The sequence below is a fragment of the Coturnix japonica genome, chromosome 1, assembly GCF_001577835.2.
Source record: "Coturnix japonica isolate 7356 chromosome 1, Coturnix japonica 2.1, whole genome shotgun sequence".
Taxonomy (NCBI): Eukaryota; Metazoa; Chordata; class Aves; order Galliformes; family Phasianidae; genus Coturnix; species Coturnix japonica.
Window position 1 is genome coordinate 125142208 of NC_029516.1, and position 17151 is coordinate 125159358.

Genomic DNA, 17151 nt, shown 5'->3' on the forward strand with positions numbered 1-17151 from the left:
ATGTCACTGTTAACTCTGTTGAAACACAGTTCCCCCCATCTCAGTGTGCTCACATTCACTGTTTGGTCTCCAAAAGTGTTCAGCAAACGTCAGTGAATGTCAATGGGTGCCATTTTATCCACATAGAGGAATCCAATGACAGCCTTTTGCTTCATACACACTTCCATGACAGACATCAGTGTCTGTGCCTCTCCACTGCCATCTGTCACATGGCAACAGAATGGTACAGAATATTGGTGAGAAGGTGATACTGCCGTATCACCAGCATCTACCTCTGACATCATGGGGCAACATAATAAAATGGAAGGCATTACTTTCAGAGCAGCCCTCATAATTAGAAACATTACTGGTAATTCATAATTTTCTATTACCACAGCTAATTCAAACCAGGTTACAAAAACCCACGTCTGCCTAAATGAAGCCTAAAAATAAGTGTTCTACCATTACTTCATCTGAATTCACAGATCTTATCATTCTCCAGTTGCTTCCACAAAGCTTTTAGGTAGTTGGAAAACTTCATATTCATGAGATGCAAAGCAGGTTCACAAAAAGGTCTTGCAGCATCTGACCTTTCCCTTCCCTCATGGCAATGGTAAACACCAGACAGGACAGCTATAAAAACAACACAGAAGCCCATTGAAGCAAAGACTGATTGAACAATTTCCAGGGAAAAAGGAACACAATTATTCCATCAGTTCTTTCCATGTTTTCAGACATACAAGCTGTGTCTGGCAATAGTTCAACAGAAAGACAGGAACACCAAAAGAAGAGCACAAAGCACTGATGTTGGAATGGATACATCAAACAGATTAAGCAGCTTGTGAACTGGGAACTGCTTGTTCATCAGCAGTTAAATGGCAAGATACTTGTGTACTTACAGTGTTAACAAAACCTGTAGTTAACTGCACGCACCCTTCCTGCTACAGCAAAACTAGTAGCACTGGCAATATACGTAAGGATGACTGGCTTCATGTGAATAGGGAGGGGTAAGATTAAAATATCACACTGACGAACAGATACCGTAAAAGGAAAATGATCAACATGACCAAAGGAAAGACTGTAGGTTGAGAAGCTGAGAATAATCTAAATTAGAGTGTAGATTCCTTACTACAGCAAAATAATGGTGTGGATGAGATAATGGCAAAAGGAATTGACACTTCACCACTGCTTTTAGTGACCAACTAGGAAGCCCTTGGGAAAGGACTGTAAATATTACACCTTCTTCCCTCTAGAGAAAACACTTGGATAACAGAGTAGCAGGGAACCAACACCTCTCATGACAAATCTCTGAGGTGGAGCTACATTTCACAGACTTATTTTCTTGAAATAGCCAAAACAGAAACACAGTGACATTTTCCTTTGACCATTCAATTCTCTTTGCTCTTTTCATTGTTTTCAAAGTACTTAAATTTACAATCTTCTCTTTCCAAGGTAAACTTAGGAAATGCAAGATTACAGTCTTGCAGAAAAGCTCCATATGAGCCCTCCTCACAATAGAGGGTTACTATCTTTCAAAAAGCTTGCTTGGTTTCCTTATACAGGCTAAAATGCTTCAATTACTGTTACTTCAGAGCAGTCCAAGTCCTCCACATCAGCCTGCTCTATCCAAGCTAGCAACACCACATCTCTCAAAAGCAGAGAACTGCAAAGATGCTTCCTGCTTAAGGCAGTTGAATGGTGCACTGGAGAATAGGATTTTGTCTCTTCCTATGTATTCTCTAGGCAAGAGTTTCAAGCACCACTCTGGCTCACATTAACTGAACTGAATGAAACAGGGGACTGTAGCTACACACCACCACCCCGCCTTGAATCTAGGGTAATTTACTAGAGATGAGTGTGAGTTTTGTGGCAACATTAAGGTACAATCACAATACAAGCAATCTGAAGCTCTTAAGACCTGAAAATGGTTACATCATCTTTATAGGGTGATTTGATTATCAGATTTTAAATAGGAGGCAAGGCCAAAAATTGAAGAAAAAAGAAAAAATGAAAAAAAAAACCACCCAAACCTTGCATCTTCACTCATCCATGAGAACAACCAGTTCTGTGCACTGAATAAGACGGGGTCCTGGGAAATAAATCAATCAACTGCAGGCTAGCATGATCACAAAGGGCCTGTATTTAGATTGCACTGAACCTCACTAGTTTTTTAGATACCAACTGTGAGAACAGGATATTCTTTAAATATCTTCCCTGTAGGAAGATGTATTCATATTATTTTAGCATACAGACAGCACTAACAGGGAATTACATTTGGCTGTACATCACATACATATATTTAATGGCCACTGCTGTTTCATACTCAAAGGCAAGGGTGGAAGCATGACTGTAGTTTTGGGAAGCCAGATAAAAGCCCACCCCAACTCTCCTCCAGCCTGAGCCCTGGTATGAAACCACACCTCAAGGCTGCAGTCAGCACCTGTCACACCACTCAAACCCCAACACCACTCATGGCTTCCCCTGAGCTCCTCTGCTCTGGGCTGAGAGCGCTGATGGGCCTCAGCCGCTCTTCATATGTCTTCCCTTCTAGATCTTCTACCATCTTCATAGTCCTCCTCTGGATGCTCTCTAATAGCTTTATGTCCAAACCCACGCTCAGTGCTGGAGGTGAGGCCTCACACACAGAGCAGAGCAGGACAAACCCTTCCCTTCCCTGGCAGCAGTGCTGTGTGTGTATTTATACATATATATCACAGTTTCTGTGCACTCCAGTTGATATTATTCTCAATCCCATGCTACAAACCCTGTCATGTCAGCTGCTGGTGTGTACATCAAGCATCACTGAGAGACAAAGTAGTACAGTATACAGATGTGCCTGTTTTGGAAGCAGTTGGATCACTTTTCCCTACAAGGTCAGGGCTTTAGGACAGAAAGAATAGCTCTACTGTTTGCTGTCCAGCTGAGAACAGCCTAGATTCCCTCTTGTCCAACTCTGTAAAATTAATCATAAAGAATTGGATCACTCCCCTCTTACTTTCAATTAGAACCAGGGAAAGAGGTGCTTTTTCTTCCTCAGACAAATTGGCAGATATCATCAGGCTTATGGGTTTAAAGCTATTCTGCTAAATTACTTTTTTTCCTTCCACTACACTGGATATTCAAATTCAAATCTATTGTCTTCACACACCCAAATAATTCTGTGAACACTTGCCTTTTCTTGTAGGAAAAACAGAGAAATGACTTTTATGTTTTAGGGTCCTAAGCAGAAACAATTAAGTTAGGAAGAAATTTGTTCTCAAAGAGGAACACAAAGAAGTGGCTAAAATAAAGCTTCAGCTGGAAATCCATAGCTCATCTGCTGCAGTGTCTTGAATTCTCTGTTAAAACTCCCCTTGATCGAGTATTTTTTCCTATTCATATGTTTAATCTTTTTAAATAAAGTTTTTGTCTCTGCAAATGCTGTAAAAAACACCTAAAAATCAGAACAGCAAAGGCCAATGCAGCAAAACATCAGAAATCCCAAGGTTACATGGTAAGCAATGGGTGTGAGTGGAAAGATTTTGGGGGTATGCACATAACTTTTATTCCTGAAGCTGATCATACAAAAAAAAAAAATTGATCATCAAACTTGATAAAATTAGCTTTTATCATACATTTCAGGCTTTATATAATACCTGCAACAGCAGAGTTGTGTCCTATTTTGAGTATCATGAAGTTCTGTTACTCTTACTTTGCTTTTGGGAAAGTGAGATACAGGGAAACAGAAACAGACTGTGGAATAACAGGGAATGGACTTCTGTAAAGCATGAAGACAGCCACAGGTGTATAAATACTGGATGCTGGCTGTTGCATCCTCCTCACAGCAGCAACAAAATGATGTCATCTTTGGGCAGGTCCTTCAAGACAGGCTGTATTACTTTGACCTGTTGGGAACTGGGTTTGTAGCTGGGGGAGCACTGGTCTGTGTGATAGTATGAGAATAACTGGGAGGCAATGATCAAACAGAAGCAACAGACCTCTAAAGCTGTGGGGCATGGTCCAGAGGCAACATGATCTGTTTCTCAAATGGACATTCTGCCCTTGGACAGGATGCAATGTCAATAGATAGCTTTATACCTTAAAAGGTCTAATGAGGCTACAAAACAGACTACAAAAATAAGAACTGCACAGTATGCAATTTCTTAATTTAGCCTCAAAGAATAAAAAGGTGGTTTTTGGTTTTTACCTACACTGAGTTTATATTCATTGGAAACGACAATTAAAAGTTCCAAGTCCATTGGAACTTTTAAGTCTTCCTGGATTATCCAACTACATCCATGGTCCTGACTTAGACATGAAACACTTCCACAAGTTTTGAAAGCACTGGCAGAAGGACTGACGGGGAATTGCACTTTTCCTGAACAAAAATATCTGCTTAACAGAATAAGGTTCTATTTACACTAGCACAACATCTCTCAATATTCAGAAGAATACTAGATATGATTGCATGAAAATAAGTATAAAATACTTTTGACTATTATGTCAAATATTGAAGGGGTTCTGTGAAGAGCAAAAACATGAAAGAGAGGAAGTACCAGTATCATTAGTTTGTAAAGTCAAGAAATATTATATGCCAACATATAGGTATGACTGTGTATGTACTGCAAGACTAACACAGATTGCAGTGCACAGACGTTCAGCCTGGCTGGTATTGCAGGTTCCAAAATGAAGTTGTTTATTCATACTATTTATAACTATAGAAAGAATTCTGATAACAGTACAGAGATAACATTTTTGTTGTTGCCGTAGCAATTACTTTACTGCCTATTCTGAGAGTAATACATACTATAAATTTCTTCTCAATTTTTCTAGAGAATTTTCCTTTCTAGGATTTCTAAATGAGGCCTGAGAAAGGAAGAAAAAAAAAAAAAAAAAGGAACAAAAACATCAAAAAGTAAGGGGATCTTTTATTCTGAAGCATTTCAGGATTTTCTTTCCCAAAATACGTGCATTTATGCATTCCACAGGGGTTCTACTCCACGTAATCTGTATTAGCTGCTCACAGTTCTTTAAGAAGAAACACTACATCAGCTGGGCACAGCCGCATAACTCTATATGTTTCAGTCAACCCCCCATTCTTATTCCCATTTCTTTGAGAACAGCTCTGGACTAAAAGATCTGCTCCAGCAGTCCTTTCCTCTGTTCACTTAGCAGTCAGAAATGTTTTGAAATGAATACAGTAGAAAAGCTTTTCCCTTGTATACTGTCAGTAACATTTTGGAAGTTGTCTCTCTACCTATGTGTCTTTATTATTAAGAAAAAAACAACAAAAACAGCTCTTTGATTACTCAGTTTAGAGCTAATATATCTTCATCACTACCTAGCTAGCTTCTCAGCTGTCAACACATCCGGTGATCTTTAATGGTTTCCTAACATTAGATCACAGAACGTATTTTCACTTGCTATATTTTAACTGATTTATTTTTTAGAAAGCCATCAGCCAAACACCACTAAATTCCAATAACTAAATAAAGAGGAAAAGAATGAAAACAACAACCAATACAATCCTCAAATTTAAATCTAAAGAACAGGGTAACACTGGCTGTAAGGGAACAGTAAAAGCAACCCAATCAGTCTCTTTTTCTCCCCTCAGGAAATCTGCTGAAGTCAAATAATCCTCAAACAGCCAAAAGGATGGAACTCTCCTTTATCTAGTGACAGAGCTGGGCCATGCTCCTGCTTCAACACACAGCTACCTGTGGCCATCATGAGGCAAATGATGCTGCTACTTCATCTCCAAGGCACTGCACGTAGGAGGAAGCAGGAAAGGAAAAATCAGTGTTGCTTTCAGCCTGGCCAGTGTGAGGAGAAGACAAAACGCTGGCCATCTGGGGGACACAGCACACCTGGTGGACATATCAGGGTGGCAACTGGTCTCACTGAGCCAATGCTTTGTGAAATATTCCTCTGACTAGCTGCTATCACAGCGTTTTGCCACAATGGCCACAGTGCCTCGACTCTGTGCCCACCCTTCCCAGCCCATCCCTTCACCTCTCCAAATACAAGCATGCACATAACCAGTCTAAAGACTCCACAGCCCAGGCTTTTCATGACAGACCCAATTCTACACTTAAGAAAGTGATCACTAGATAATTCCAGCAGCCAAGCAAATGTTGAAGCTTCAAAAACATCATTTTGAAGTACCAAATCTAATCAGATGACTGAGCAGACAATCGCTCCATCACTCATCTCACCTGACATTGGGTATCAGAGAGAAGCATGTAGAGCTGGCCATCACCAGTGATGAATATGACACTGGTTAATTATAAGGATACATCATACTTCTGTCTTTAGCACACCATGATTCAGATTTTTAAAATGCTTTATTGGCAGCTTCAATTTAATACTATGAATCTAAGAATAGGAATTCTGCTCTTCACACTTTCCAGCACAGAAAATCCTAATTACAAGAAATGGATCACTAAATTACAAAGCCATTTTTAACTAGTTTTTGCTGTAACCAAGCTCTACATTTTAAATAAAACTCTAAAACTTCATTAGCCATCTTCAGACACAAAAAAGCTCATTTAAGATGCTTATGTTTTAAATTCATCACACTATTCAACTCTTATTAGCAATGCTACACGCATGTGAAACTCCACCAATAACTAATTTTCTATCTTCGTGACTGATTTGAAATGATTTATGCATCTTCAGATTTAGAACCGTGAAATAATTTTCTAGACAGCTGAACCACATTTACTAGATATTTAGGGGCATTATCGCAAACAATACAAGACATGACATAACCACATATGAACCTCCCCATATCATTTTCCTACATTTTATTTGGACAGTGCAAATACACACTGTGCCATGTGCAGACCTGTTCCATGTAATCGCACATTAGCATTGCAATGACAGAAAACATCCCAGAAAGCACGAAGTGGGAAATCCAGCACTTTTCACATTTTGCTTATAAAATGTTTAGACTTCAACCTATTCTAATCAATGCAGATTTACAAAGGTGAAGAATTACTAATATGGGCCCTACAGACTAGCTAAAATCTTCCTCATATTTGACCTATGCAGTTTTGTGGCTCTGGCCAGTCAAAATTATCTTCTTTCGTTTCCTTGATACATGAGTGAAAAATTATTCCATGTCCTTAGCAACTTCAGCTATGCTAAAGATTAATTCAGTAGAAACTGAAATCATTAGCGTCACAGCCAGGCTACCAACTGTCTCATGGGTTATCACGCTGAGCTTTTCTATACTCATGAAACTTCCAGTTTATTCCAGATCATAAGCTCTTTCCCAACCAGACACGCCATTTCTGGAAAATGCATCAAAATCAGCTTTCACTATTTGTCTAACCAGTGTGAATCAGAGCACATTTTTGAAGGCATGTCCCCAGAAGATGGATATGTTTTTCTGCATGATTTGAATGATTTTGGCATTCTCAAGGGTACGATCCAAGACATTTCTTAACCCAAAGATGTTAGGCATCAGTACAGCATTTGCTATAATACCAAGGTCCATAATGGGAAGTAAATTTTAAAATAGCAGTAGACAGTCACAGACAGTAAAATTATGTCACACAAGAATTAACGTCACCAGAACCCACACATAAGCCAGTGGGATATGCCAGCAATGGTCAAAAGAACTTCATCCAGTCAGGGACAGCCAGCTGGGGACCCTGCAGCTGGTGGCAGGGGCCTGGAGCCAGAGTCTGCTCCCACAGCTGATCTCCAGCCTGATCAAAACAAAGTCTGTGGCTACAGCACTTAGTCCTTACCCTTTCCTTCCCCCCCTTCCTCCCCCCATTCTCTTCTGTTTTGTTTTGTTTTAATTCCAGTTTTTGACAATCTTTTCTGACCCCTGGCTTCTGGGAGGTTTTTTTACCCTGGTTTCTTCTCTGGCCCACTGGGATCAGTCACGCAGCCTTAACTCCTCACAATTACCATAGTTTTTTAACACAGGATAAGAACACATACTTCCCAGGATAAATCTAAGCTTTTCATTTTTCTCTCACTTTCATTTTTACCTCTTGCCATTCCCCAGTTTTCTCTAAACGTTTCCATGTTCATTTAAAAAATGCAGTAATTAACAAATATACAGTTAATGAACTTCTGCTGAAAATAAAATAAAATGATAGTTTCAATTAAAAAAATAAAATAAATGACTCAAAGTATTTACATAATTTTAGTCTTCCATGCCTGTTTATGCCAACTCTTAGAAAACACATATCTGAGTATCTACGGCTAAAACGTCTTCTAGTTTTGGTCCTGAATACTGCTTGCAGAGGCCTCCTAACTTTATGGCAGCCAAAATTATTCTTTTTTTTACTCTACTTGCAGATAACTGACTTGCCATTGCCATAAAAGGGACAGAGCTTCAAGCCCAATATGAAAATTCCTGGAATGTTTGAGTCAACCTCACTTAGCTTATTTTTCCCTTAGTATGTTCAGTATGAATACAAACCATTAATTTCTCTTCATACTTTTGTTCTAATTTGTTAAGGCCCCATAAGTCCATGTCAGTGTATCTTTTCAGACTTATTTGGGTTTCATTACAATCTTAGAATTAGTTTAAATGCTTTTAGGTTATCAAGTATTTCAACAGAAGTCTTCAGTAGACTAGACGTTTTCTTCCACTAGGTAAACAACTGGACTAACAAGACCAGAAGACTCAGAATACACAGTCAGCACATAGCTATCCAGTGAAAGTGGGCTAATTTGTTTTATCCCTTAGCTACAAGTGAAACATCATCTGAAGATATATACAGCAAAATAAATAACTGTTTAAAAGTCATTCTCATTCTGTCATCTGAATTAGAAGATATCAATCCATTGAACTCCCAGAAATGCTCAATCAGGTTCATGCCCTAGTGAGAAGGTAACATCCTCATTTAAAAGATGTACAAGATATACCTTGGCTAGAAAGCCGGGTTATTCTGCTGGTGAAACCACAAAGCTTCCACGTAGCCAGAGAGATGATTATTGTAAATTCCCCATCAGCTGGGAAAGAGACAGGGAGAGCAAAAAAGCTAGACACTTGTTTTTTCAGAAGTGGTAGAGGAGATGCAATGTTAGCCACCCCAGGTCATTTTCTTCTAGCAAATGCAAGTGAACATCACTAGACTTCTGGCAGCTTTCAAAGAAGTTCAATATCCAAAACTAATTCGTGGTTTTCATCATATCTCAACTCAGAGATGAAAGACAAAATCTCAAAGCCCAAGCTTTTCAGCACTTCTGTCATCTCTTTAACAGCTGGATAGAGCTCTCCACTGCAGTGACTTTACATAAAACTCTACCTAAAAATGTATTTCTGCTTCTCAGTTGTAGAGATTGAAATATTCTTCAAGAAGATATAAATAATTCTGTTTTACAGATAGGGCAATTGATATTTTCTGCCATCCTAAGTCTGTAAAAGGCTCTAAGCTCCTCTAAATGCAAAAGATCTAACTCACCAGGCTTTTAATTAAAATATTCTAGTTGATCCTACTAACCCTTGTCTTTTAAATTAATCAATGTATTTATTTCATAACTTTGATTATTTATTCTGCCAGTTCCTCCTCAGCCATCTTGAAAACCTTCACCTCAGAAATGCTGTATCTGTCACCATTATGAGCAGATGAAAGCCACAAAAGGATGAAAGAAAATGCATTACAACTTTGCAATGTTTACTCTGAGCACTTGATAGCACTTTGTGTTTTGTGCACTACATTGTTCTACTGATAATGCACACCCTTCCTCAGACCCTGCGAGGGGCTGACTGCCAGCAGAAGCAGCACTGAAGGTGAAGGCAGCAGGAACGTGCACAGAGAGAAATGGCAGAGGAAAGGAGGGGAACAGAGGATGTTTAGTTCTTCTCTTGGATGGACCCACCCAAAAAGATCCAACCTACGTAACACTCCGTAAAACAAGTTGAATAACTTAAAAACACAGCTATGCTCACTATGAATTAGTTTGTCACAATGTCACGAAATCTTATGCTGTTTATTTCAAAAAGCATATGTAGACAGGATCCCACATACATGAAGCCAATTGAAGGAAAAAAAAAAAAAAAGAAAAAAACATATCCATCTCTTTTCTGGTTTTCCCTGGCTTCTCTCATTTCATCTTTAGTCATGCCTTTTCTATTAAATTTTTGTAAGGCACTCTGTATATAAATAAATAAATAAACCACAACTACTTCTGCGGGCTGTAAGGCCAAGCTGACTCATCTCTATCCCCATCCAAGTGGATTCCCAGTCTCCAGCTTCCCACAGCACCTGCTGCTTGTTGCACATTGCAGCACCTTGGACAAGTAATAATGCACCAGTGCTACAAAATAAATAAATAAATAAAAATAAAAAAATACATACATATATCCAGGATCAGTAGTATTTTCCTACCATCATTACACAACCATGTAGTCTCAAAAGGTTTAATACCACCTTAAGGCTTGCTGTGGGCTTTGCCCATGATGGAAATGCAATAGAGGCAGACAAAATGGGATGAAGGCTGCGAGATGTGCACTACGACACAGCCAGTTGAGATATCGGATCAATCAAAGCAGTGATTTCAAAGGTGAGTCTAGTGCAGAATGAAGTATAGCAGATGTTGAAGGGGCTGGTAGCAAAGGCACTTTTAAGTATACACTTCTGCACTTTTTTTTCACATTAGAAAGTTTATCCAAGCTCCACTCCACAAGATAATATCTCAGAGATAAATTAAGCTTGAATAGCCATCTTTTTCACCCTGGGAATACTTATTCAACCCTACTTAGTTGTATAGATGTATTTTTCTTGATACTAAATAGAAATTTAAAGCTGAAATGGACATTTCTTCTGATCAAATATTTTGATCATCCTTTTTCTGTTTATACATGCAAGAGAGCAACCATTGGCAGAGGGGTTTTCTGTTTTCTACTTATATTCTTTATAAAGTACAGCTTTGCCTTTTTCTTTATTGCAAGTCACTTCAGATTAAAATGACACAATGATAGTAACTCATATATATATTGAAAGTGCCTTAATTTGGTCTCAATTGTATGTCCACGTTGTCCAAGACACTGCTATATAAAGGCTGTTAGAGGGCTAATGCCACATACTTTTCCAACGTATTAAATTACCAAGAATGTTTCTAGAGAAGTCAAAATTTATCTTCCCACAAACACTGATGAATTATAAAAGTGCTTCCTATGTTCAGTTGCTCCTTATCCGTACTGATTGCTGCTTTAGTTGTTACAACCCATGCCCAAAATTCCCTCCATCACCAAATTTTGCAAGGTGCTGTATGCTTCTGTAATGGGAAAGTCAACGGAAATTCTGGGAAGGGAGCACTACGTAGCTGTTAAACACTGATGAAGTCAATTTATTCTCATGTTGAGGTTGTTGAATCTTCCTTTGTTTAGTCTAGTTCTATAAAAAGAACAATATTCATAAGCATATCCCTAGAGATGGTTACTGACATTTTAAACAATTGTCTTAGCTGCCTGCAACAGCTAACCTACATTTCCTTACGTGATCATAGCAACTGACAGCAGACACCTCAGATGCAATGTAACCTAACTTCTTCCCAGGGTTACATAGGCTAAACAGATGAGCAGTGATGAAATCCTGCCCTATTTCTGAAAATATTTAGCATAGAAGCGAGAACTGTGCTACTTGGGATGACGGTCCAGAAGTGCACTTGCACATGCTGACACTGAGCAGCTGGCTGCAGGAATGGGGCTGATGAAGATGAGTCACAGGAGGCAATCTGGGCCACAGCCTGCTCAGCTGGCAGGGCTCAAACACTACCAGCAGCAACCAGGGGTTCATCACTTCTCCCACCTCTGGGGCAAGTGCGGTTCCTGTCACCACAAGGCTACGCTAGGAATCACAGGGGAAGGGGAGAAGATATCCCTGCCTCCTGGCCACTGTCCTGTGTGTGCTCTCATGTCTCTCTAAACTGCACCCCAGCCATCCCAGGTCTCATACCCCTTCCTACAAGTCACTGAACTAAAATTTGTCGAAGTTTGGTAGATGTGCTCTTAGCGATGACAAGACCACTCCTTGAGAACATACAGGAACATGGATGTCAAATGGCCTAGAGGGACAGGTGAACTGTGTTTCTCAGCACCAAAAGCATTCTCAACCCTGGGCATAAACAGCAGCAGAAGGCAGGTGTCCAGCCTAGCCTGATTTTACTGGCAAAGGCATACCCACATGTACCTCTGCCAGTCACACAACCTTTTTTAGTTACTTCTTTTACCTGCCTTTGGTATACGTCCTCTGTACTTCTTCATAAACCATTTTCTAACAAAACACAGAACACAAACATCATCCAGACTAATCGGGAGCAACAGTTTCTTGGTTAGATTTTTGTGCTTTTGGCCTAGAATTGTGTATGCCACACATCTGGGGGCATGGAGAACAGCAGGCCCAGCTCAGCCAGCACCGGGCACGTACCCCAGGCAGGGCTACATGGGACCAAGGGTCTCCTGACCCGCTGGCACCCAGCCCACCTATGGCCTGGGTGATCTGCCCTGGTATTTTAACACAGCCTGAAGATCTTGCTTCATTTTGGAAAACACGCCAAATGCATCTGCAGTGATGTGGAGAGGGTATCAAGCAGGATTTCCATAGCATTGTCATCTCTCAACCAAGCAGTAAGAATGTTAGGAAACAGACTTTCTCAGCAGCTTGGACAGTGTTAGAAATGAGAGCCCCTGCAGAGATCCATCAAAACAACTTTCTTCTGTAACCACCACATAAGAGCAGTCTCTCATCCCGACCTGAAAATACCGTAATTTGGTGCCCTGTCTTCTTCTCTAACCTCCTTACAAATAGGAAAATGAACTTCCTGAGAGGAATACAGAATAGCACAAAAACACGAACAAGCTATAGTTAGTATTTCAATTATAATTAATCAACACCTAATACACGAGCCAGTGCCATATGTGAGTGCACTTTATAGTGCCATATTATGCCCTGGTAAGGTCCCTGCCCTGCACTAGGCATATGATCCTGGCATCAGCCGACTATGCGCTGGCTTTGCCGCACCAAATGCCTCCGTGGAGCAGTCCTTCCAAATCTCCTTCTCTGTATTTAATCATGAACATGTCAGCAATAAAAAAATCTTTTACTGTCAGCCCTGTTACTATGCAGAACCCCTACACACAGCAGGGCACGAGCTGCTTCTGTCATGTCTGCCATCGCAGATGAGACCTCAAGTCCCAGCTAGTCAGTCACCAGTCACAAGCCTGCAGCACTATGATGGGAACGTATGAAGAAACAGTTCTACTGTGAAGGTGACCAGTCACTGGGACAGGCTGCATGGAGAGGTTATGCAGTCTACATTTGTGGTGATGCTCAGAACCCCACAGGACATGGCCCTAAGCAGCCTGCTCTGAGCAAGGGGTTGGATGAGATGTTCTCCAAGGTGCCTCCAATCTCAGTTACTCTGTGAAAAAGGAGCATGATAAGAAAGTAGCTGCACAAATATGATTACTTTGTAATCCAGCTGATACAAAATGTTTAAGGGCAGGGAAAGGGCAGCATCACGTTTTTGTAAGAGAACAGCTTCATTGAGCCTATCGTAACCAGAACTGCATGCAACCTTGCCTTACCATGCAGCCCTCCAACACTGCTCACATGTAAACAGAGCAAGCGAGCAGCAGGAGCACGTTTGTCTGGGGACAACACCAGATTGGGTCCGCACTCTGAAAGCAGGAGGAGGATCTGTCAGGTGGGCAGTAGCTCACTGTGTGTGTCTGAAAGCTTGTCTACAGCAACAGAGCTGCAAGGAGCTCGGCTTCCTTGACATTCTTGGGTGGTGGCACTGATTGGGAACAATCCACAACCAGCATAACAACAGAAAGAGTTAAGTGTGTGTTATCTCCACTATGTAACTAACAGCTCCAGGTTACCTTAAGCGTTCTTGAATTTAATACAACAATTTATCTGGTATACATGAGACAATTCAAAAAGAGCTGCTAGTGAAGTCCTGATGTGGTATAACTGACAGTAAAGTTTCCATCTTTATTTGATGTGCACATCTTCCTCACAGTTCTCTGTCTCTGACAGCCCTGGTTTACCCAGTGACTTTGTGAACTGCACAAGGTGGGAACGCGTGTCACTGATAGATGCTTATACCTCAAGTACCAAACTCAGAATTCAAACATGAATGACTTACCTGAAAAGATTTTACTTCATTCCAATTAATTACATCCCAAAAGGATGACAGTTTAACACCAAATGAGGGTTGAGTCATCCAAAAGGTGCGTCACCAAGTGATTTACTGCCACTACAGTGAGCCTGATAATATCAGCAACAGGAGTTCAGCATGCTTCTTACTTCAGCTGATCCAAGGCACAGATACCATCCCCATGGTCACGCAGGGAAAGCAACTCAATATAGAACTTACTTTCAGCAGAAAAAGTTTAAAACTACCCTCTCTGCTACATCCTTCACTGCTTAAAGTCCCAGATCTTACATCTAAGGCAGGAAATGTGACAGAAATCCATCTGCCCTTGTCCAGGCAAGTTTTGTCCCCCTCTAAATTTCACTACTACAGTGTCAATCTGCCCAGTGCAAGAAACCAGAGAGAAGGAAAGATGACCTAGTTCACACCACGATGTCATCTGCCTTTGCTTAGGACACTGAAGGTCCGAGGAACTGCACAAATACTTCGGGAGTACCAGGAAACGGTACTTTAACTTAAGGACAGAGGGTAGTCAGTATCTCAGGAATAAAATTAGCTCCCTTAGCAAAACGTTCAGGCTCCCTGCACACTTTCGATTTTACATGTCTGTGGCCGAATCTCTCTCTGCAGGGAAAGGTGCCAAAGCTGAACTTAATCATTAACATCAGAATCCTTTTTTGGCCTCCAGTCGGCTGCCCATCACGGGGCTTAAAAGGCAGCGAGCACGACGCTTTGAATTCATGCAGCCAAACCCTTCATGTTTTACTTTTTTTTCCTAGAGAAACTTAACTTTTAGCTTTGTTTTACTTCGTCTTCCCTCAGAGATGCACTCGCAGCCTAAAGTCACTGGAACAGCTTTCCCTCCCCTCCCAACCGGGGTTGCTGCCCGATGACCCGCACCCAGTGGGGCGGTCGGAGCCCCACGCACGGCTCCGCTGCAGGGCAGAGCCCACCTGGCCGCCCCGCTCCCCTCTTGTATGAACGCAGCGGAGGGACGGGAGCGCGCTGCTCCTTCCCCATGCGTATCCCCCGTCCCGCACCCGGGGCAGCCCCCGCGTACTCACCGCGGCGGACACGGCGCTGAGCTCGGCGCTCAGCAGCAGCCCGAAGCCCAGCCAACGCCACATGTTACCGCGCACCGCGCTGCTCCGTCGGTCCCTGGGCGGCGGGGCGCCGGCGGCTCAGCGCGGCGTGGGGGCTCCTCGGGGCCGGTCCCGCATGCACGCCTCTCCCCTCCGTGCCGGCCGCGGCGCCTGCAATGCCTCGGGGCCGAGCGACTGGCCGCGCCGTAACCGATGGGCGGCGGCAGCCCCCTCCTCCCCGCGGGCGGGCGGGCGGGGACCCTGGGAGGGTGCAACGGCGCTCCCTCTACGCCGGCCGCGATTCCTATTCCTCTTCCTCCCGCCGCGGGTGGGTGCGGGGGGGAGGGGGGAGCGGGGGGAGGCGCGGCGCTCCCATGCCCCGCACCACCGCGACCGCCCGGGAGGGCACGGAGCGCCGCGGGCTGCGGTGCGGAGCGGGTGCGGAGGGACCGGGGACGTGGGCTCCGCCGTCCCGTGGCTGCGGAGGGGCCGCTCCCCGCGCTACATGCGGACTGTGCTCTGCTCTGCTTCGCAGGGGCGGCAGCGCGGAGCCAGCGAGCCCTGAGCCGAACCCCCCGGCTGGGTAGGAACCAACATGGACCTCTCGCCGCTTCCCGACTCGCGTGTTTTTGTTTGTCAGTAAGTAAATGCGCTCGGCGGGCTCTTGGAAGCAACTTTTTTAAAGTCGTATTCACCTTTTGTTGTGGGATTTATCACGTGCTTGTGTTGTGCTCGCTTTGACCGGCACTGAGTTTTGTTCACCTCTCCCGCAGGGACGTGGGGCTTCTGCTGGTGCTGCTGGAGGTCGTGCTGTCGGCCGGCAGGGTCGATGCCGTAAGTACCGCGCACTGGGGTTGGCTTTTACTGGGGAAAGGGAAAGAGAGGGCTGTTTCCTTGGTACCTGCAAGCGGGGAGCCGCGTTTCCCTTTGCCAGATGGTTTATCTGTCATGCCATTTAAAGAAACAACCCACAGATCATCTCTACAAGCCTTACAGATTGCTGCCTTCAGCGAGGTGATGTTGAGCAGAGAAGCGCGGGGCTTCGCTGTCAGGTAGCTTGAGGGATTCCACAATTACTTTTGCTCGGGATGGCTAATTTGTTAAAGCGAGCAATTAGAAGCAAACCCCGAGACGTCTTCATTTTCATGAGAAAAGCACCCAAGCAGGTGGGCGGGACAGAAATGCAGTGCTGAGGATGCCAGAATGGGGAGGGAAGTGAACCTGCAGGTGAAATGTGTTTAATCCTGTCCAGACCTCATTTGAGGACTGAGAATTTGAAGACACGGTTTCACAGGACAAGTGAGAAGCATGTTTATAAATAAATTAGCATTTAAATTAAGGGACATTTAGACTGTATATAAAGAAGAAGTATTTTACAGTAAGGATAGTGAGGCACCGACATAGGTTGCCCAGAGAGGTGGTGAGCGCCCTGACCCCGGAGACACTCAGGGTCAAGCAACAAGATAAGCTGTAACAAGACAAGCAACATGTAGGTGTCATTGCAGGGAGGCTGGACTAGATGGCCTTTAATGGTCCCCTCAAACTCAAATAATTCTATGATTATTAAGTCTAAAAATAAAAACTAAGTTTAATGCTGTAATAGGTGATCACGAGCATCTGCTTGAGTTGTTGATATAAGCAGAAGTTATTTTAACTCTTCATTATTGTCACAAGGGTATGAGAGAAGTGGAGGAGTTTGCATATGCCTGTCCCAGTGCTTGGTGAGTTCACTGGGATGATTCTCCTTATTGTAAGTAGGTTTAGGATCAGGCCTGGCTGCTGTGGGCTGGGAGGTCGCAGAGTCTTGGCTTGTGGCCATGTCTGTGAGTGCTCCCTGGACACACACTAGAATAAACTGAACCTCAGTTAAGTTTCTTAAGAGCTATCCTACTTATATTTTAATCCCACTCTGAAGCATTTACCCCTTTTTTATGTGGTTCCGTGTCTGCAGTGAAAAGGGTCGGAGTTGAAACTAAAT

General features: G+C 42.8%; 2 protein-coding genes across 4 annotated transcripts in view; one reads left to right on the forward strand and one right to left on the reverse strand.

Moving 5' to 3' along the window:
- The window catches only part of COL4A1 (collagen type IV alpha 1 chain), a 106013-nt gene extending 90680 nt beyond the window's left edge, over nucleotides 1–15333 (reverse strand). The window contains exon 1 of the mRNA XM_015851422.2: nucleotides 15156–15333. Within this exon, the coding sequence (XP_015706908.1) occupies nucleotides 15156–15218 (63 nt within the window). The 5' untranslated portion in view covers nucleotides 15219–15333. The remainder of the gene's footprint in view (nucleotides 1–15155) is intronic.
- Nucleotides 15334–15394: 61 nt separating this feature from the next.
- The window catches only part of COL4A2 (collagen type IV alpha 2 chain), a 127864-nt gene continuing 126107 nt past the window's right edge, over nucleotides 15395–17151 (forward strand). Inside the window, exons 1-3 of one of the 3 annotated variants that reach the window (XM_015851419.1) lie at nucleotides 15395–15501; nucleotides 15709–15812; nucleotides 15947–16007. In XM_015851419.1, coding sequence (XP_015706905.1) covers nucleotides 15769–15812; nucleotides 15947–16007 — 105 coding nt within the window. In that variant the 5' untranslated portion in view covers nucleotides 15395–15501; nucleotides 15709–15768. The other 2 variants (XM_015851420.1, XM_015851421.1) reach the window with 2 other exon arrangements.